The 23,286-nt window shown below is 42.7% G+C and overlaps 1 protein-coding gene across 1 annotated transcript in view; it reads right to left on the reverse strand.

Moving 5' to 3' along the window:
• Positions 1 to 18,703, reverse strand: part of SLC2A13 (solute carrier family 2 member 13) — a 204,934-nt gene extending 186,231 nt beyond the window's left edge. The window contains exon 1 of the mRNA XM_075857249.1: positions 17,796 to 18,703. Within this exon, the coding sequence (XP_075713364.1) occupies positions 17,796 to 18,354 (559 nt within the window). The 5' untranslated portion in view covers positions 18,355 to 18,703. The remainder of the gene's footprint in view (positions 1 to 17,795) is intronic.
• Between the last annotated feature and the right edge of the window lie 4,583 nt (positions 18,704 to 23,286).

The raw sequence follows: 23,286 nt of genomic DNA on the forward strand, positions 1-23,286 counted from the left end.
CGACGCATAAAAATACAGCCTCGTCAAAAGAAGTGCAGGACACTTCTTTCAGACGTAATTAGAGCCGTTCTTCATTGAAGTCAATGAAGAACAGCTCAAAATTTACGGCTGTCAGAGAAGCCTCGCAAAATGCGAGGAGGAGCATTTACGTCTGAAACGAGGCAGCTGTTTTCTCCTGAAAACAGTCTGTCTTTTCAGACGTAAAAGGCTGCTACCGTGTGCACATACCCTTAGGGTATGTGCACACGAGAAGTGCCTTTTACGTCCGAAAAGACAGACTGTTTTCAGGAGAAAACAGCTGCCTCGTTTCAGACGTAAAAGCTCCTCCTCGCATTATGCGAGGCGTCTGTGACGCTCGTAAATCTTGAGCTGCTCTTCATTGACTTCAATGAAGAACGGCTCAAATTACGTTGCAAAGAAGTGCCCTGCACTTCTTTTGACGAGGCAGTCATTTTACGCGTCGTCGTTTGACAGCTGTCAAACAACGACGCGTAAATTACAGGTCGTCTGCACAGTACGTCGGCAAACCCATTCAAATGAATGGGCAGATGTTTGCCGACGTATTGTAGCCCTATTTTCAGACGTAAAACGAGGCATAATATGCCTCGTTTACGTCTGAAAATAGGTCGTGTGAACCCAGCCTTAGGGTATGTTTACACGCAGAGTCAAAAACATCTCAAAATACGGAGGTGTTTTCAAGAGAAAACAGCTTCTGATTTTCAGACGTTTTTTGTGCCACTCGCGATTTTCGCTGCGTTTTTCACGGCCGTTTTTGGAGCTTTTTTCACTAGAGTCTATGGAAAACGGCTCCAAAAACGTCCCAAGAAGTGTCCTGCACTTCTTATTCGTGGCCGTTTTTTTACGCGTAAAAAACGCTCCGAAAAAACGGGCGAAAATAGGCCATGTGAACATACCCTTACACTACTCATTACTGCAGTATAAAGTCCTCAATGCTGCTTCTGCTTCTCTATATATGATAGGTAGACAAAGCAGAGCATGATTCTCCTATGGCAGACATGATAGCAGTTAGGCTCCACCCATTAGCTCAGATAAAATTGAATATTGTTATTCCATATGTACACACTTATGACAGATTATTCTGAAGTTGCCTGAAAAGTTAGGTAGGCTTTAACTGATTAAATGAAAAAGCAAAAGGTCCCTTATCTCTTCTCAGTAACCTTTGCTTATGAAGTTACTTGGAGATTAGCTTCACATCTTTCCTTAGCGATATGTTTATTTTTATACAATCATGCATTATAGCATGCTGGGTTCTTGACACTTTACAGTAACAATGTGGGACATTTGATATCAGCCTTCATTCAGGAGAAGACCATTGTAGCTGTGTATAGTAGAAAAAATAAAAAAATAAAAAGATCATTACATACGAAGGCATCACTGCTTAATTTTTTTAATAGAATGTAAGGTGTTGGAAGGAAGTCCTCCCAGAGGTGTATTATGTAGGGGTTCGTCTTCCCCTAAGTGCGTGTTGTATCGTGCTGTTCTTTTCATTGTATATCTGTTTTGCCAGTTTTTTTTTATTTACAGTTCTCGAGGAGCTGAGATTATGCATAAAAAAATATCTATTGTGATAGGCAATAGGGAAATGGCGGCTTATCCACATCTTGTTTTGGCACTGGGAGTATTGGCGACAATTTTTTTAGGGCATTTCCTGTCCGGTTCCTGGCCGTGCGTCAAGAACTGCACCGTCTATATAGACCAGAAGGGTAAAGACTAAATAATAACCGGGTAATAAGAACCCACAGTGGGACTAGAAATACATGACAACAGGACTGCACAGAAAGAAAAAAGGTGCTGGACAAGCCAAAGTACCCCAAAGCATACAGGCAATACTCCATTTCCAGAGTCAGACTACACTTTATATAGACTTGGACACTTTGTGTTATGTAGCTGAAGATTTATGCTATGGATGTTACAGCATTTTTAGTATATTTTTTACATGAAAAAAAACAAAAACTGTAGACCTGTCAATCATGTGCCAAAATAACACCCTGTCCCCATAAAAACCTAAGGCCATGGTTACAGTATAAAATTGTTCCGTTTTTTTTTTGTATTTAAACGTTTACGTCTGACTCAAGCGAGATGGGAACAGAGAATACAGGGTTAAAAAGTCTGAAATAACGTTACATAAAAACAACATCAGAACAAGAAAGAGTACACACAATAGGATACACAACCAGGAACTCTACAAATAATAAACTTACTAAATAAACAATCTTAAGTAAGGTCAAAGTTCTGTACACAATACAGTAGAACACTGAAGCCTCACAGCTGCTACAGGCGATCGTGAATCAACATAATGTACCATACAAGCATATAAAAGGTTAATTCTGCTCCTTCCAAAACTGATAAATGTCTACCAATAGAAATTTTGCCACAGGAAAAGAAGCTCAGCAGCCATGGCATCCGTCACCCATAGACTATTATTGGATCCATCTAACGTATATGAGCTTTTCATGATGTATGCGTTAAATGGATCACATAATAGCCTAAGGCCTCATGCACATGACCGTAGCCATATAATGTGTGTATATAGTGTAAGTCTAAAAAGTGTGTGGTATGTGTACAGTGTGTCTATATAGTGTGTGGTATATTGCATATAGTGTGTGTATAGTGTATGTGTATAGTGCATGGAGTGTGCGCGCGCAGTGCATGGGGTGCGCGCGCGCAGTGCATGGAGTGCGCGCGCGCAGTGCATGGAGTGCACGCGCGCAGTGCATAGAATGTGTGTGCAGTGCATATAGTGTGTGTACATATAGTGTATATAGTGTGTGTACATAGTGTGTGTGTGTATATAAATATAGTGTAAGTCTATATAGTGTGTGGTATGCGTATAGTCTATATAGTGTAAGTCTATATAGTGTTAGGTATGTGTATAGTGTGTATCTATATAGTGTATGGTGTGTGTGTATATAGTGTAAGTCTATATAGTGTGAGGTATGTGTATAGTGTGTGTGTGTATATAGTGTAAGTCTATATAGTGTGTGGTGTGTATATCTGACATATCACTATGACACGACAAAAGTTCTTTAACAGTTTAGTTACCCCTTGGGGACTGAATTTATTGGTCTGAGTTAATGTATGGGCCTGGGGGTCTTAATTTGTTTAGGGGTTTCGTCTGGGGTATATAACAATTTAGGGTGTTTCGTTTCTGAATTTCTGTGTTGCTATAGACGCTGAAAATGTCTGCAGAATCAGGGGTGCAAAGATTTCTCATCAGGAGAAGTCGCCAGAACGGTCTGTGTCAGATGGAGAAGAGAAGAAAAGAGAACGACTCCCTTCAGAGATGAATTTGCTGGATCCATAGAGGATCTGTCCCCTCTCCTGACATGTCTATTATAGGAAATCCTTGTATTCCACATAAAGTCTTTGTTATTCCTGTATTTCTTTATACGTGGTGTGACAAATGCAACCCTATCCTAGACTGTACCAGCATTATAATCCTTAGTGTCTCGTTTGAATTTAGAATGTTTGGTCCTGGTGATGAGATCTTCTAAATGAGAAATATTTTCTTTTAATTTCTGGTTCAATTCATCATATTTGTTACATTGAGTGTATGCCTGTAATGGAGCACAAATTTCACTACAGTAATCGAAGCCTCAATTTCTGAGTTTAGCATATTTGACAATAAGTTGCATCAATCTCACTGAAGAATCGGTTAAAACCTGATTCCATTCATTGATGCAGTGTCTGCCATTTAAATAGTTAATCAGGGTAGCAGATCACATGGGATCCTTTCCCACCTGGTTTATAACCGGTGCTGATAGCATAGGGAAGTTAGCTATGACTAAGAACCCTATGGTTCTAAACGCCTAAGCGTCTTTCCTAGGAATGTTTTATCTTGTTTTAAACAGATTAAATAAACTTTTGATTTTTATTGGATCGAGTGCTGGATGACATTTTTCCATTGCCATTTATGACTTCATCTGCTGCAGACTAACGCCCATGGCCACGGGCCGTCGGGATTACTCACCTCCCGAAGGCCGCAGCCATGGATCTGTGGGCACTGGCCTGCATCTCCTCCTCAGGAGACGCCAGCACTCACTTCCGCTTCTTTCTGCTGTGTCCCGTAGGGTGGGTGCGCGCGCACGCTTGTGCCCAGCCTTAAAGGGAGTAAATATGTAATTAGCCCACACTCACCCTGGACTATAAGAAGAGCCCTGCCCCTTCCCTCATTGCCTGAGCGTTGTTCGGTTTACCCGTGTTAAGTCTTTGTTAATGGTCCCTTAGTGTTTTCCAGTTCCCAGTGTTCCCGTACCTGCTACCTGTATCTCGTGCTACCTTGTTCCTGTGCCATAGGGAGTTGGAGTCATGTTGTGTCGTATACTACGCCTTCTGTGTTACACTGCGCCTTGTGTCTGCCTGCTGCCAAGGTCCCACCCTTGCTAGAGTCTGAATTACCACAGGTACCCTTATTCGAACTATAGACATTGACTTAGTATCCTGTTGACCAGCTCTATCTCGCTACAGTGGTACGGCCCAGTGGTTCCACATACCCTCAGATCTTGACACCGACGCAGAGATCTTCTGTCCTGAGCACCGAATTGGATTTCAGAGTGGTGTCATTAAGATTCTAGGTGCATGTTGAGAGGACCAACAATTTTTTGTTATCCCACACAATCGACAACAGTTGGTGAACATTAACCCTTTCACGAACATGAACGTCATGGTCGGCTGCTAGTTCTCGCACCATGACGTTCATTTTCGTCAGTATTTCAAACTGTCACTCTGTGTAAACACAGAGTGACAGGCGCGCGCTGACAGCTGTCCTAGACAGTGGTCACATCAGTCTCGCCGGACAGCGGACCATCGCCGCTGCTTTCATCAATTAACCCCTTAAATGCGGCGACGGATTGCCGTCGCCGCATTTAAGTGGTTTGAAGCACATCGGCAGCCCCCACAAAGTGATTGTGGGGGCTGCCGATGCTTGTCGCGGCAATCGGAGGTCAGACAATGACCTCCGGGTTGCCATGTATGGAAGCCTCGGAGGAACAGCCTCCGGCCGTTCCTCCTCGGCTTCCTGTCAGAGTGACAGTTACGTCACAATGACAGTTAGGGTATGTGCACACACACTAATTACGTCCGTAATGGATGGACGTATTTCGGCCGCAAGTCCCGGACCGAACTCAGTGCAGGGAGCCGGGCTCCTAGCATCATAGTTATGTACGATGCTAGGAGTCCCTGCCTCTCCGTGGAACTACTGTCCCGTACTGAAAACATGATTACAGTACGGGACAGTTGTCCTGCAGAGAGGCAGGGACTCCTAACTATGATGCTATGTGCCCGGCTCCCTGCACTGTGTTCGGTCCGGTACTTGCGGCCGAAATACGTCCGTCAATTACGGACGTAATTAGTGTGTGTGCACATACCCTTAGAGTACATTACACTACGTGTGTAGTGTAATGTACTTTAGCAGCGATCAAAGCTGCAAGTCTAAATGTTCCCTAGTGGGACAAGTGAAAAAGTAAAAAAAAGTAATAAAAATGTTTTTAAAAAAGTGTAAAAATAAAAGTTATAAGTTCTATAAACACAAAATGCTCTTTTTTCCTATAATAAGACTTTTATTATAGAAAAAAAATGAACACGTTACAAAAGTACACATATTTGGTATCACCGCGTTCGTAACGACCCCGACTATAAAACTGTGATGTTATTTTTCCCGCACAATGAACACCCCAAAAAAAATCAATAAAAAACGACTACAGAATCTAAATTTTTTTGGTCACCACCGCTCCCTAAATAAAGGATAAAAAGTGATCAAAAAGTCGCATGTACCCGAAAATAGTACTGATAAAAACTACAACCCGTCCCGCAAAAAAACAAGCCCTTATACAGCTTTTTTGACTAAAAAATAAAAACATTATGGCTCTCTGAATATGGTGACACAGAAAACAATTTTTTTTATAAATAAGTGATTTTATTGTGCAAACGCTAAAAAAAAGGACCAAACCTATATACATCTGGTATCGCCGTAATCGTACCAACCCGCAGAATAAAGTAAAAATTTCATTTATAGCGTACGGTGAGCGCCGCAAAAAGAAAACCTAAAAAACGGTGTCAGAATTCCTGTTTTTTGGTCAGGATTGCAAAAAAATGTAATAAAAAGTGATCAAAAAAAAAAAAAAATCGCATGTACCCCAAAATGGTACCAATAAAAACTACAGATTGTCCCGCAACAAATAAGCCCTCACACGGCTCCGGTGGTGAAAAAATAAAAAAGTTCTGGCTCTCAGAATATGGCGATGCAAAATGTGCAGAGTGTCCAAAAGCGGATAAGATCGGGCGCCATTTATCAGTGCGACACCGGCCACACATCTATGAATTATTATTTATTTACCCCATTATCATACCCTCTTATTATGCCCTGATGTTCTCCGCACAGATTACATATACCCCACATCATAAACTGAAATACTAGTAAAACCCCAAACAAAACTATTACCAAGCAAAATCTGCGCTCCAAAAGCAAAATGGCGCTCCCTCCCTTCTGAGCCCTGCAGAGTGCCCAAGCAGCAGTTTGCGTCCACACATATGGCATCGCCATACCCGAGAGAACCCGCTTAACGTTTTATGAGGTATTTGTCTTCTGTGGCACAAACTGGGAACAACATATTATGCACTAAAATGGCATATCAGTGGAAAATTGCAATTTTCACTTTGAACCATCCGCTGTGCATTAACCCCTTTGAGCACTATGACTTAATTGCCCGTCATGGTGCGGGGGTTAATGTATGGAGCCGGCTCACGTGCTGTGCCCGCTCCATGCGCTGCGGGAGTCAGCTGTGTATTACAGCTGACACCCGGGACTAACGGACAGGTACAGCGATCGCGCTGTTACAGTAAGAATAACAATATACTGCAATAAATTAGTATTGCAGTGTATTGTACCAGTTATCAAATGATCGCTGGATCAAGTCCCCTAAGGGGATTGATTAATAAAATGTGTAGAAGAATTATAGTTATTAGTAGTGAGAATATTTTTTTTTTAAAGTTAAACACCTTTTACCATTTTTCTTCTAATGTAATGTAAAAAAAATGAACAAAATTGGTATCGCTACTTCCGTAAAAGTCCGAACTATTACGATATACCATTATTTAATTTGAACAGTGAACACCTTAAAATAATGTAATAATTGAAACCGCCAAAATCACGTTTTTTGTTTTTTTTTGTCACTTTAGCTCTAAAGAAAAAAATTTAATACAACTTTTAGCACTTTTTATGTACCAAAAAATGGTACCAATAAAAACTGCAGCTCCTCCCGCAAGAAATAAGCCCTCACACCACTCTATTGATGGAAAAATAAAAAAGTTATGGCTCTTGGAAAGCGGGGAGTGAAAATCTAAAATAAGAAAGCAAAAAATGGATCAGTCCTGAAAGGGTTAATTAATTTCTAATTAAAAAACGTATGACCACATGTGGGGTATTTCCGTACTCGGGAGAAATTGCTTTATAAAAAATGGTTGTTTTTTTCCTCCTTTATCCCTTGTGAAAATGAGAAAATTCAACATTTTAGTGGAAAAAATGTTGATATTAATTTTCGCGCCCTAATTCTAATAAACTCTGCAAAAGACCCGTGGGGTCTAAATGCTCACTATATACCCCTAGAAAAATTCCTTGAAGGTTTTTCCAAAATGGGGTCAATTTTGGTGGGTTTCCACTGTTTTGGTCCCTCTAGTGCATTGCACCGAAAACCATTCCAGCAAAATCAGAAATCCAAATGGCGCGCCTTCCCTTCTGAGCCCTGCTGTGGATCCAAACAGCAGTTTATTACCACATATGGGGTATTGTCGTAATCGGGAGACATTGCTTTACAAATGTTGGGGTGCATTTTCTTCGTTATTCCTTGTAAATATAAAAAATTTCTAAGTTATTTCAGAAAAAAATTACATTTTAATTTCTACAGACTAATTCCAATATATTTAGCGAAAAACCTGTGTGGTCAAAATGCTAACTATACCCCTAGATAAATACCTTAAGGGGTCTAGTTTTCGAAATGGGGTCGTTTATGGGGAGTTTCTATCGTTCTGGCAGCTCAAAGCTTCTCCAAATGTACAGTGGGGCCTAAAACATTTTCAACCGAAATATGAGTCCTGAAAGCCTCCGGGTGCTCCCTTCCTTTGGGGCCCTGCCGTGTGTCCAAACAACGCATTAGGGCCACAATGTGGGTATTTTTGAAAACAGGAGAAAGAGGGTGATAGATTTTGGGGTGTGTTTCTTCATTTTCATGTTCGCTTTACAAAGAAATCGGTCTTCAAATTAATACTTTTATGAAAAAAGTGAAATAATTTTTTTTTTCACCTGTTATGCATTAAAGAGACTCTGTCACCACATTATAAGTGCCCTATCTCCTATATAAGGAGATGGGAGCTATAATGTAGGTGACAGTAATGCTTATTTAAAAAAACGATATTTTTTCACAACGTTAGGAGCGATTTTGGTTTATGCTAATGAGCTTTCTTAATGCCCAAGTGGGCGTACTTTTACTTTCGACCAAGTGGGCGTTGTACAGAGGAGTGCATGACGCTGACCAATCGGCATCATGCACTCCTCTCCATTCATTTACACTGCACTAGCGATATAGTTATATCACTATGTGCAGCTACATACACAAGCCCTAACATTAATACAGTGTCCTGATAATGAATACACATGACCATCCAGCCTGGACGTCATGTGTATTCAGAATCCTGACACTTCTGACTCTTTTTTGTGAGATTCCGGCAAGTGAAACCAAATCTCGCGAGATTACGGAGCTAAACGAGATTTGGTTTCACTTGCCGGAATCTCACAAAAAAAGAGTCAGAAGTGTCAGGATTCTGAGTACACATGACGTCCAGGCTGGATGGTCATGTGTATTCATTATCAGGACACTGTAGTAATGTTAGGGTTTGTGTATGAGGCTGCACATAGTGATATAACTATATCGCTAGTGCAGTGTAAATGAATGGAGAGGAGTGCATGATGCCGATTGGTCAGCGTCATGCACTCCTCTGTACAACGCCCACTTGGTCGAAAGTAAAAGTACGCCCACTTGGGCATTAAGAAAGCTCATTAGCATAAACCAAAATCGCTCCTCACGTTGTGAAAAAAGATCGTTTTTTTAAATAAAAAGCATTACTGTCACCTACATTACAGCGCCCATCTCCTTATATAGGAGACAGGGCACTTATAATGTGGTGACAGAGCCTCTTTAAATTTAGCAAAAAACTGTGGGGTCAAAATACTTACTATACCCCTAGATAAATACCTTAAGGGGTCTAGTTTTCTAAATGGGGTCGTTTATGGTGAGTTTCTATCGTTCTGGCAGCTCAAAGCCTCTCCAAATATACAGTGGGGCCTAAAACATTTTCAAGTAAAATATGAGTCCTGAAAGCCTCCGGGTGCTCCCTTCCTTTTGGGTTCTGCCGTGTGTCCAGGCAGCGCATTAGGGCCACAATGTGGGTATTTTTGAAAACAGGAGAAACAGGGTGATAGATTTTGGGGTGTGTTTCTTCATTCTCATGGTCGCTTTACAAAGAAATCGGTCTTCAAACTGATACTTTTATGAAAAAAAGTGAAATTTCTAAGTTATTTCAGAAAAAAAATTACATTTTAATTTCTACAGACTAATTCCAATATATTTAGCAAAAAACTGTGGGGTCAAAATACTTACTATACCCCTAGGTAAATACCTTAAGGGGTCTAGTTTTCTAAATGGGGTCATTTGTGGGGGTTTCCATCACTCTGAGACCTATGAGCCTCTGAAAACCTGGCTTGGTGCAGGAAAGCAAAATGTACTTCAAAATTTATAAAATTATTATTCAATTTGTAAGTCCTCTAAATTGCTGAAAATTTATTTTCTTTTTTCAAAAGTGCTGCCAAAATAGAGTAAAGAGATGGAAATATATATTTAATTAAAAAAATTGTACAGTATGTGTGTACATATGTGACATATTGCAGTTAAAAATAGGGGAAAATGGTAATTTTTACAAAATTTCTTCCATTTTTCTAATTTTTAATTAATTTCCGCAAATTGTATCAGTCTACTTTTACCACTAAAATAACGTACAACATGTGACGAAAAAACAGTGTCAGAATTACTTGGATATTCAAAACTTTCACAGAGTTATTCTCTGATAAAGTCAGACATACCAGATATGACAAATCTGGCTTGGTCATTAAGGCCCAAACAGGCCCGGTCATTAAGGGGTTCTTCAGTTTTATGTAATAAGCAGTTCTGCAACTCTCTAACATACTTTGTGTTTCCATTCTTCACCAATCTCAAGAGCTTTAGATTTGATTCACATCATGTTTGGGGAGAACGCTCAGCATATGCACTGGGAAAATCTCCCAATGTATACAATAACAAACAGCTGTGGGCAGCACTAGACATTGAGGATGCCCAAACACAATGGGGTTGGGCTGCGGTTGTTGCCGTGTTGCTGATAAAACTAAATTAATTACAAAGTATATAAAGGTGCATAACTCTTCATCATTATTTACATAGGACTGAGAAACCCTTTAAGAAATATGGAAATTATATCAGAAAACTTACAATAATAAAACGCCCCCATTGTCTCTTCTTGCCTTCTCCTATTCAGGCCGATTCACATAAACTAGCTAGAACAGAATAAAAAAATAAAAATAAATGCGACACTTTTCTTTTTACTAGAGACATGAATGAGGAAGGAAGACCTAGTCTCAGATCCTGCGGATAACATAGCAGCGCAGGAAAGCAGGGTGTTTAAAGTCACCTTGTCTCCTAGCAACTACAAGATCCTTGTACAAAAGCTCTACTGTTGCTTTAAACGTTTATCACCTGAAAATAGCGCGACTCTACTACTGTATCCACAAAAGATAAAATACAAAGAGCTCACTATTACGTCTTCTAGAAAATGACAAATGAAAGGAGAACAAATAAAAAACAAACTCAAGATCTTAAAGGGATATTGCCATATTATTCACAGGATACGCCATAAATGCCAAATAGGAGGGAAAAAAACGGAGGATGGCACCTTGTGTAATATGTTTCTATTAGTGTAAAAGTTGTGTTAGCCCTACGGGGAAGCTGCACACCTGGTAAACAAGAAGTATGTGCATGTAAGCCACTCTAGTGTAAAGGGGCTGACTGCTGTGCCAACTGACATCTTCAATCCGAATCCCAGTGGATGATCGCAATAGCTCCGTGAGAAAATAAAAAACAAAAATGCTGTTTTAGATGGCGCCGTCTTTTCCCAGTAAAATAATTTTCAAATGCTTGAGGTGATTCAAGAGGTTTTTTGTTTTTTATCAATACAGTCTCAAAAGGATAACACTTTTCTGGGCAAGTAGCCCTTCTTCAGATCAAAAGCGTCAGTCCCTTTAGATCTGCGGTCTATTTGGATTTGAAGAAGACGTACATATCTGTTTGAGACTGTATTTATAAAAACTCTTTTTTAACCACCTACATTGGAAAATACTTTGACTGGAAAAAGACAGCGCCATCCAAGATAAAAAAAATAGTTGTTGTTTTTTATATGCTCTTGATAAATGGCTAATATGCCAGGGTGCCAGAGGTGCCCCTATTGGGAGAACGAGGGTCCGCAACATGGTTTGAGGATTGAAAAAGGTCGTCAGTAGCCACTGTAACAATGGGAAAGTTACACTCTCTATTGAAATCTATGGGAGGTAAGGAAAACTGAATAGTGCTTTACAGCTTTATAGGCTGAAACTTTATAACTAGGCTAATGATTAAAGGATATGGAAACCTTTGAAGACTTTTTTATTATTATTACTAAAACAATGGTGTTTAGTTCAACTTTGTAATTTGCTTTTATAAAAAACAGCGTATACTTTTTGAGATAGAGCCTCTATGTATACTGAATACATAGAAGCTGTATCTTGCGCTGAAACCCGAACCTGTCAGCGGCACTGACGGCGGTTCCTGCGCGTCTCTTACACTCAGTTATGAACTTAGATGTGATCGATAACAGCAGGACCCGCTGTCACCAAAGCCGTCAGTGCCACTGACATGATGGATTCAGGTTTAGGCGTAAGATACAGTTTCTATGTATGCAGGACACATAAGCTGTATCTCAAAAAGTAAAAATAAATGTTCATAAAAACAATTGACAAAGTTGTACACGAGAATACATTTTTTTTTGTACTAAAAAAAAAGGACTTCTCAAAGGTTTCCATATCCTTAAAAGGTGCCAGCGAAGCAGTTTTCCTAGTAACATAACAATGGCCAATTTCATATAGTCTATCTGTGTGACATACGGAGCTATAATACAGCGATGAGGGCTGAACAATTCCATGAAGTCAAAATGCAGTGAAAGTTTAAGAACTCGTGCAAATGAAAACGTGGAGGAGTTTCCTATAGCAACCAGTCAGATTGCTTCTTTGGTTTTCAAAAGGAATCCTGAGAAATTAGAGCTGGAATCTGATTGGTTGCACGGTTTTGATAAATTACTTTTTTTTTTTAACCCAATTACAATAGATTTCCCCCTAAAATCAAAGAATCAGATGGCAACCAATATGGCTGATATTACAGTAACCGAGCTTCGTCTAACTTCTCTACAGCCAATTAGACATTAATGCATCTCCCGTGTATATTCATTGCTACATGCTATGCAGATTTGTCATGCAAGGCTTCACACAACAGCCCTTGAGGGACTTGTAATAGCACCCAAATTGGCTTTGACTCAGCTAAGAAATGCTAAGTGACAGAACAAAACTCAGACTTCTTGATTTTAGAGTAAAATATATAAACCAAGTGCCTCTGAACAGCGGAGTGCGTAAAATCTCCTTACAAGAATACAATCACTAATATATCAGCAATGCAGAGTAGCACCTTTCTTTCTAATTCACACCCGGCAGTAAAGCCATCCATTTTTATGGTAATGTGAAAAATGCTTTATCATTCGATATATTGTAGCTGTAAATGATCGAATCTACCTTTAACTAATATACTGGATTAAGTAAAATATATAGTGTGACTGCACACCTAATAACCCCCTATCACAGGTCCAGATACAATATGAAATTCTAGGCTGTATCAATCACCAAATTGGCAGATTTGTTGCAGAAATTTCTGCGATTTTTCCATTCATCTGAATCGAACTTGCAGAAATCCACGCACAACCCCATTCAGATGGATGGAACCGATACTCAATCATACAAATTTCTGCGACAAACCTGGTGTGTGAATATACCCTACATTGATGACCGCACACCTCATATCATTCCTCCAACTGCAATATGAGGCTATTTGGACTATATAATTACCTCTGTCCCTGTAGCACCCCATAGCCTTTATCTACAATATGCATTTCTTATCTGGACTACCTCCAACTCCGAGCAGTGGTAACATCACATATTCTCCAGTAGGAGGCTCTATTCTGGACTGTCTCCAATTGTGACAACATACCCCCATACTTACTATCACTTCTCAAGCTAGAGCATTAGTTTCTAATCTGGACTATTTCCATTCCCTCCATCACTGGTGACAGCACATCCCATATATTCTCCTATTACTCCAGCTACAATATGAAGCTTGTATATGGACTGTATGGTCTTGTTCACAGTGCAGATTTGCTGGAGATTTTGCATACATTTTTAAGCCAAAACCCCAATTGGATCCCAGAGGGGAGATACTTTAAAGAGGCTCTGTCACCAGATTTTGCAACCCCTATCTGCTATTGCAGCAGATCGGCGCTGCAATGTAGATTACAGTAACGTTTTTATTTTTAAAAAACGAGCATTTTTGGCCAAGTTATGACCATTTTGGTATTTATGCAAATGAGGCTTGCAAAAGTACAACTGGGCGTGTTTACAGTAAAAGTCCAAGTGGGCGTGTATTATGTGCGTACATCCCCGGGGCGTTTTTACTACTTTTACTAGCTGGGCATTAGGAATGGGAGAGTAAGATGCTGACGAATAAGCATCATTCCACTTCTGTTCGTTACCACCCAGCTTCTGGCAGTGCAGACACACAGCGTGTTCTCAAGAGATCACGCTGTGACGTCACTCACTTCCTGCCCCAGGTCCTGCATCGTGTCGGCCACATCGGCACCAGAGGCTACAGTTGATTCTGCAGCAGCATCAGCGTTTGCAGGTAAGTAGCTACATCGACTTACCTGCAAACGCCGATGCTGCTGCAGAATCAACTGTAGCCTCTGGTGCCGATGTGTCCTCGCTCGTCCGACACGATGCAGGACCTGGGGCAGGAAGTGAGTGACGACACAGCGTGATCTCTCGAGAACACGCTGTGTCTGCACTGCCAGAAGCTGGGCGTTCTGAAGAGAAGTGGCTGATACTTCTCGTCAGAACGCCCAGCTAGTAAAAGAAGTAAACACGCCCCGATATACGCACATAATACACGCCCAGTTGGACTTTTACCTTAAACACGCCCAGTTGGACTTTTGCAAGCCTCATTTGCATAAATAAAAAAATGGTCATAACTTGGCCAAAAATGCTCGTTTTTTAAAAATAAAAACGTTACTGTAATCTACATTGCAGCGCCGATCTGCTGCAATAGGAGATAGGGTTTGCAAAATCTGGTGACAGAGCCTCTTTAAGGCCTTCCTTGATATATTTCTACTGTTTAGGTTCTATTTGTAGTGTTGATTTAAAAATACATGCTAAATCTGCATCAAATCTGCACTTTGTGAACAAAGCCTATCCGTCACCTTTGTCCATGTAGCTTCCAATATCCACTCCTCCACTTACAATATGAAGTTCTTATCAAGCATGTATCCCTTACCTACATGTTCCTGTAGTTGTTGTCATGCCCATGGCCACGGGCCGTAAGGATCACTCACCTCTTGACGGGTGCAGCCACGGATCTGCGAGTGCTGGCCCCAGCCTCCTCCTCAGGAGACGCCAGCGCTCACTTGCGCACGCTCGTGCCTGCTCTTAAAGGGCCAGCGCGCGCACCTGAGTTAAAGTCAAAATTAGCCTATGAGCACCCTGGACTATAAGAGGGGCCCAGCCTCTTCCTGCTTTGCCTGAGCCTAGTTGTCTTACCTTAAGTTTGTCTAAGCAAATGGTCTCCTAGTGTTTCCCGTTCCTGCTACCTGTAACCTGTATCCCGTGCTATCCTGGTCAAGTGCCGTGTTGAGCTGAAGTCGTGCTGTGCTGTCTACCACGCCTGACCCTGCCTGCTGCCTAGTCCCAGCCGAGCCTGTCTTACTACTGTCCGAGCTACTACAAGTACACTATACAAACTATAGACTGTGACCTGTTGGCCAGCTGCCGTACCGTCAAGCACGGTACGGCCCAGTGGGACCACGTACCCGACGTGACATTTGTAAACTATGATGTTCTAATCTGTCTCCATCCCTGTAGTGGTACAATATGAGGCTCTTACCTGGACTTTTTCCATCACCTCGGTAGTGGTACACTATGAGGTTCCTATCTGGACTGTCTACATAATCTCTCTACTGGGGCAATATGAGGCTCTTATCTGTCTCCATCCCTGTAGTGGTACACCATAAAGGGTTCCTATCTGGACTGTCTCCAGCCCTGTAGTGGTACACTATGAGGTTCTTATCTGGACCTTCTCCATCCCTGTAGAGGTACACTATGAGGTTCTTATCTGGACTGTCTCCATCCCTGTAGTCGGACACTATGAGGTAGTTATCTGGACCGCCTCCATGACCTCCATCCTGGTAGTGGTACACTATGAGGCTCTTTTGTGGGCTGTCTCCATCCATCTCCTCCATCCCTGTAGTGGTGGAGTATAATGTTCATATCTGTCTCCATCACCTCCATCCCTGTAGTGGTACACTAGGAGGTTCTGATCTGGACTGTCTCCATCACCTTTATCCCTGTAGGGGTACACTATGAGGGTCTTATGTGGACTGTCTCCATCTCCTCCATCCCTGTAGTGGTAGACTAGGAGATTTGTATTTGGACCATCTCCATCACATCCAGCCCTGTAGTGGTAGACTAGGAGATTTGTATTTGGACCATCTCCATCACATCCAGCCCTGTAGTGGTACACTATGAGGTACTTATCTGAACTGCCTCCATGACCCCTGTAGGTGTACACTATGAGGCTCTTATGTGGACTGTCTCCACCCATCTCCTCCATCCCTCTAGTGGTACTATGAGGTTGCGATCTGGACCGAGTCCATGCCCTCCATCCCTGTAGTGGTACACTAGGAGGCTATTATCTGGACTGTCTCCATCCTCTCCATCCCTGTAGTGGTACAATATGAGGCTATCTGGACTGTCTCCATCACCTCCAGCCCTGTAGTGGTACACTATGAGGCTGTTATCTGGACTGTCTGCATCACCTCCAGCCCTGTAGTGGTACACTATGAGGTTATCTGGACTGTCTCCCTCCCCTCCATCCCTGTAGTGGTACAGTATGAGGTTGTGATCTGGTCTACCTCCATCCTTGTAATGGTACACTATGAGGCCATTATCTGGACTGTCTCCATCACCTCCATCCCTGTAGTGGTAAACTATGAGGCTATTATCTGGACGGTCTCCATCTCCTCCAGCCCTGTAGTGGTACACTATGAGGCTGTTATCTGGACTGTCTTCATCCCCTCCATCCCTGTAGTGGTACACTATGAGACTGTTATCTGGACTGTCTCCTTCCCTGTAGTGGTACACTATGAGGCTGTTATCTGGACTGTCTCCTTCCCTGTAGTGGTACACTATGAGGCTGTTATCTGGACTGTCTCCATCACCTCCATTCCTGTAGTGGTACACTATGAGGCTGTTATCTGGACTGTCTCCATCACCTCCATCCCTGTAGTGGTACACCATGAGGTTGTTATCTGGACTGTCTCCATCACCTCCATCCCTGTAGTGGTACACTATGAGGCTGTTATCTGGACTGTCTCCATCACCTCCATCCCTGTAGTGGTACACTATGAGGTTGTTATCTGGACTGTCTCCATCACCTCCATTCCTGTAGTGGTACACTATGAGGCTGTTATCTGGACTGTCTCCATCACCTCCAGCCCTGTAGTGGTACACTATGAGGCTATTATCTGGACTGTCTCCATCATCTCCAGCCCTGTAGTGGTACACTATGAGGCTGTTATCTGGACTGTCTCCATCCCCTCCAGCCCTGTAGTGGTACACTATGAGGCTGTTATCTGGACTGTCTCCATCACCTCCAGGCGTGTAGTGGTACACTATGAGGTTGTTATCTGGACTGTCTCCATCCCTGTAGTGGTACACTATGAGGCTGTTATCTGGACTGTCTCCATCACCTCCATTCCTGTAGTGGTACACTATGAGGCTATTATCTGGACTGTCTCCATCACCTCCATTCCTGTAGTGGTACACTATGAGGCTGTTATCTGGACTGTCTCCATCACCTCCATCCCTGTAGTGGTACACTATGAGGTTGTTATCTGGACTGTCTCCATCACCTCCATCCCTGTAGTGGTACACTATGAGGCTGTTATCTGGACTGTCTCCATCACCTCCATTCCTGTAGTGGTACACTATGAGGCTGTTATCTGGACTGTCTCCATCACCTCCATCCCTGTAGTGGTACACTATGAGGCTGTTATCTGGACTGTCTCCATCACCTCCATTCCTGTAGTGGTACACTAGGAGGCTATTATCTGGACTGTCTCCCTCCCCTCCAGCCCTGTAGTGGTACACTATGATGTTGTTATTTGGATTGTCTCCATCATCTCCAGCCCTGTAGTGGTACACTATGAGGTTGTTATCTGGACTGTAATGTCCATGCCTATAGCACCCCACATCCTCCGACCACTCCCGGTACCCGACTACATGTTGCATTGGTTAGTTAAGAACAAGTTGGGATTGGAAGCGCTTCACTTACCGATTCCCAGTCCCACGACCACACGCCCACCGAGCAGCGTCTCCTTATCCCGAGCAGCCGCCAGTATAACTGCCCCGACTATGAAGAGCAGGCTGGCCAGGAGGATGCACGGTCTACGCCCCACAATTCCATTGAGCACCCCGCCTGCCAGCGCAGACACAGCCGCCGCTCCCACCGTGCTGGACACCAGCAGCTCCTGCCACAGCACAGACAGGTTCATGTCCTTCTTGAGCAGCAGCATCGCCCCGGACACCACCCCGGTGTCATAGCCGAAGAGGAAGCCTCCCAGGGCAGAAAAGACGGACACCACGTACACGAAAGCCGGGGTGACATCCTGCTGGAACTGCCTGCGGGCCGCCCGCTCCAGGTCCTCTCCGGCTGAGGAGGACGGGGCAGCAGCAGCAGCACTTCCCTGGCTGTTGATGCTGGTACAGGAGTCCGCGGCTATCAGGCTCCTCTCCCCGGCTCCCTCGTCATGCTTCCTCCGCTTCTTCTCCCCCATCAGGTTGCTCAGGCTCCGCAGGGTGTACTCCACATTATCGCTTGCTTTGCGGGACATAGGTAGAGTCGCGGGCGACCCGGAGCAAGATGGCCAGCGGCTCGTATCGACACGCCAGCTGCCGGGGTACCAGCTGCCGAGGCCGCTCTAGTCAGGCTGAACACGGGATGGGTTCCCAGGACATATGTGTGGAGCCTCCGCCCTGGATCCCTCCCCTGCCAGCGGTAACAGTCGTCCGCAGCGCCGGCGCCGAGCAGGTTACTTTCCGGAGACTTTGTACATGTTTTACTGCTTGTCTCTCCAGGTAGAACGCTCACATTCGGAGAAAGCGAGCGGGGGGCGGACCAGCGGCTCTGAGCGACTACACTGAAGCACAATGCTGTCAAACGAGAGGGGCGGGGCTCACTGTCACATGACCCGCAGCAGCTGATTGTTGACGTCACAAGGAGGTTTCATAGGTGTTTTCGCCACAGGTCAGCAGCTCTTTCCTATCACCGCAGAGATCTGTGTATGTGACGGGCTGATCCCTGCGGTGGCGGCAGAGGGGAGGACTCGTGTCACTAGCGCGCCCAGAGACAACGCTACACTCTATTATACACTGATATTATACACAAATCAGCCATAACATTAAAACACCTGCCTAATATTGTGTAGGCAAAACAGCTCTGCCTCTCTTAGGCATAGACGCCAAAAGCCCTCCAAAGGTGTCCTATGGTTTCTGACACGATAAGACGTTAGCAGCAGATCCTTCAAGTCCTGTAGGCTACAAGATGGGGTCTCCTTGTATCGTTTTTTTCTGACACGTTCCACAGACGCTCAATCGAAATTAGATCTGGGGAATTTTGGAGGCCGAGTCATCACCTTCCACTCTTTGCTATGTTATCCCATTAACCCCTTTACCACAAAGGACGGATATATCCGGTCTATGCAGGTGTTAGTTCCCGCATAAGGACAGATACATCCGTCCTCTGATCGCGCAGGTACTGCCAGGGTACCCATGCAATCGGCGGCAGGATCACGGGTGTTATACACAGCCTGGCTCCTGCCCCAACTGCCGGAATCAAAGCACTCTCCAATTCCAACAGCTTAAAGGGAAGGTGTCATGATTTATTTATTTTTTTATCATATTGCTTTTAATAAAATATAAACAAAAATTTTAATTATTAGTGTTGTCACGTTCTAATTTTTACTGTGTTCAAACTTTTACTTCTCTATGGGGGCTGCCATTTTATTTTTTCATCTCTGTATGTGTCGATTAACGACACATACAGAGATGCTATACGGCACATACATCAACCATAGAGAATGCGAACGGGAGCCATTCCATTCTCAGAAGCATACGCCGTCTGTGTGGGAACGGCGCATGCGCCACTCTCACACAGACCAAAACGAAGCTCGTTCGCAGAGCGAAATCCGGCACCATTTTCATGTGGACTGGAAGCCGCTGCTCGACAGTAAGATGACGACTTCTGGCCGCGGCTTCCGGCCATATGATCAAGGAAGCGAAGGAGCAAGGAATAGGAGCGGAGGCGGCGGCAATTTGTGTATGTGATGTGTGTATTATGTTCATGAATGTTTGTGTTATACTGTCTGCTGAGCACTGTATCTAATCCTCTTACATTGTGCAGTCGCTCAGAAAATGGTGGCACACAGTGTAGGAGGTTTGAAGATTCAAACCCTTCCTTCTCCTGGCACTAGCCAAAATAAGGGCGGGGGGATTGTGTGAGGACACTAGAAAGAGTGTGTGTACCCCAAATTTGTAGCATAAAGCAATGAGGTTGCTTTACCACAGTGACCAGGCTGCAATTTTGGGAACTGCTCCCTCTAGTGCCCAGCACATGGAAACGTTATAAATTAGAATCTAATTTATAATATTTCCTGACTTGTGAAAAAATTAAAACAATGTGTAATCACTCAACTACTAATTGTTTAACTGAAAAAATTATTTTTTCTAGCGCCACATTCTCTTTAACCCATGAGATGTCGCTGTCAATAGCGACAGTGGCGTCTAATGTGTTTGGCAGAGGGAGGGAGCTCCCTCGGTCACCCCATCGGCGCCATGCCTTCAGCCTGAGGCATGGCCTAATAGATTGACTGTCAGTTTTACACTGACAGGCAATAATTCTTTGATATACTAAGCATACCATACCAAAGCATTATATCTGCGATCAGATCGGAAAGTGAAGTCCCTTAGTGGGACAAAAAAAAAAGTAAAATAGTTAAATAAAGTTTATGAAAAAAAAAAAGATTATGGTAAAAATAAAATAAAACCACTTTTTTTTTTTTACACAAAAAGTGGTTTTCTTTAGTGAAAGTTTCAAAATAAATAACACACACACATATATGGTATCGCCACGATCGTAACGACTCAAACAATAAAATAAACACATTAATTAAACCGCCCGGTGAACAGCGTCCAATAAAACCGCAAAAAACAACAGCAAAATAAATTTTTTCCCTCCATTCCCCCCATAAAAAAATAAAATAGAAGTTAATTAATAAGTCCTATGTAACCCAAAATAGTACTAATCAAACCTACACTTTGCCCCGCAAAAAACATTCCCACTTACGGTCACATCGACAGAAAAATAAAAAAGTTACAGCTCTTGGAATGCGGCGATGCTAAAACAAGTACATTTTTTTAGAAGGGTTTTTATTTTGCAAACAGAGGAAAACATATAAAACCTTTATATAATTGTTATACCCATAATCGTGCCGACCCATAGAATTATGGTAACATGTTATTTACGCCACATAGTGAACGCCATACATTTATAACCTGAAAATCAATGCTGGAATAGCTGCTTATTTTCAATTCTCTCCTAAAATAAAGTTAATACAAGTTAATCAATATATTATAAGCATCCACAAATGGTGCAATTGAAAAATACAATTCATCCCACACAAAAAAAAGCCCTTATATGGCTGCTATGTCGGCGGAATAAAAAAAAGTTATGACTGTTGGAATGTGACTGTGAAAAAACAAAAAAATAATCCTTGGTCATTGAAGCGCAAAAAGGCCTGGTCATTAAGGGGTTAAACAATTTCTGAAGAATTTTTGCATTTGGCAACACCCCACAAGACCTGCGTTTTGGAGATGTTCAGTCGTCTAGCCGTCACAATTTGGCCCTTGTCAAAGTCGCTCAGATCCTTACACTTGTCCATTTTTTTCTTCTTCCAACACACCAACTTCAAGAACTGACTGCTCACTTGCTGCCTCATATATACCACCCCTTTACAGATGCCAATGTAACAAGATAATCAATGTAATATATTCACTTTACTTGTCAGCGGTTTTAAAGGGGTTTTCCAGTCCCAAAAAATTGTTGGCCTATCCTCAGGATAGGCCATCAATAAATACCTCATCGTTTGGGGCCCGACTCCTGGCACCCCCGCCGAACAGCTGTTTTGCTGGGGCCGCAGAACTCGTACAAGCGCTGCTTCCCGTTAATTTCCTTTGCTGCTCCGTACTGTGATTCGCTAACACACTTTTAGAGGCAGGTCACAGTATTACAGCCTTCTCCCATTCACTTGAATGGTAGAAGGCTGTAATACTGTGAACCGCCGCTACAAGTGTGTCAGCGATTTACCGTACGAGCAGTGAAGGAATTGAAGGGGAAGCAGTGGCCCTTCAAAACAGCTGATCGGTGAGGGTGCCGGGAGTTGGACTCTCACTGATCAGATATTGATGGTCTATCCTGAGGCCATATATTTTTTGGAACTGTACAACCCCTTTATTATTATGGCTGACCGGTGTATATATGCTTTAACAGGAAACAAACATAGTCTGGTCCAGCAATCAACTTGACAATGTTGGGAATTTATTGTAGAAGCACTTGAAAATCCACCCAGGAGAGTGAGGTAACAATACAAGACTGAGTACGCGTTTGTAACGCCAACTGTGTTCATAGTCATAGCGCATGTCTAAGGTGCTGGATAAGAATTTAAATTAAAAAAAACCCCAATCATAATAAAACATAGTGATCACATGGGATGACACGAATCCAAGTCTCAAATAGTCAGAAGAAGCGTAGCGAGTAACAATCAGGGCAGCTTGCTCCTGAAGGAAAGTACATGTCTAGAGGGGTTCCATGGCAACAATCCACATATATCCAAAATTCTAAAATATACGGAAGTAAACAAAATATAAAAACAGCAAAAGTGGACTAGAGTAAAACGCAAAGAGATTATTATAGGATCATATATTAGAAATAAGGTGCAATTCAAGCACATTAGTACTGCTAGTAGTAATAATATGTTCTCTATCCCAGGACCAATATAAAGTGGCAGTGAGGCATATAAATCATTAGAATGTAACCCTAGCATCCAGAAATCTTATAAAGGTATATTGTGCGTTGATTTCGGTTTCAATAATGAAACATAATCTCTCTTTTTAAGTTCAAAGCTACAGGGTGCCTGGTGTTTAAATCAAAAATCCAGAAAGCCTCCCTATGTAGTATAATGCGTTCAAGTTTCCCTCCACAGGAGGGATTTCTTATTCTTTCAATGCTAAAGTCTGTAAAATGACTGCCGTGTACTGATATAAAGTGTTCTTTGGGGTTAGAAACATCCCCCAGGTGTTCAAGGATTCCCTTCATCTTTTTGATCGTGCAGCCGACATAAGACTTCTGGCAGTAGAAACATTGGATGACATGTCACATGGTCACTGTTACAGTTTATGTATTTCTTGATAGGGTAAAAGATACAATTTTTTGATTTACAGAAGGACTTACTTGGGACTGCAATGAAGAACATATTAAACTAATATAGTTACACAGGTTTGCTAGCAAAAGGAATGCAGTGGTCTGCTAATATATATAAATGCTCCACATAGCTGCCCCCACACCGTTTGATGCCTCCCATAGCTGCCCCCACACAGTATAATGCTCCCTATAGCTGCCCCCACACCGTATAATGCCTCCCATAGCTGCCCCCACACTGTATAATGCCCCCCATAGCTGCCACACACAGTATAATGCCCCCATATCAGCT

This window comes from Rhinoderma darwinii, chromosome 3, assembly GCF_050947455.1.
Source record: "Rhinoderma darwinii isolate aRhiDar2 chromosome 3, aRhiDar2.hap1, whole genome shotgun sequence".
In the NCBI taxonomy this organism is placed as follows: Eukaryota; Metazoa; Chordata; class Amphibia; order Anura; family Rhinodermatidae; genus Rhinoderma; species Rhinoderma darwinii.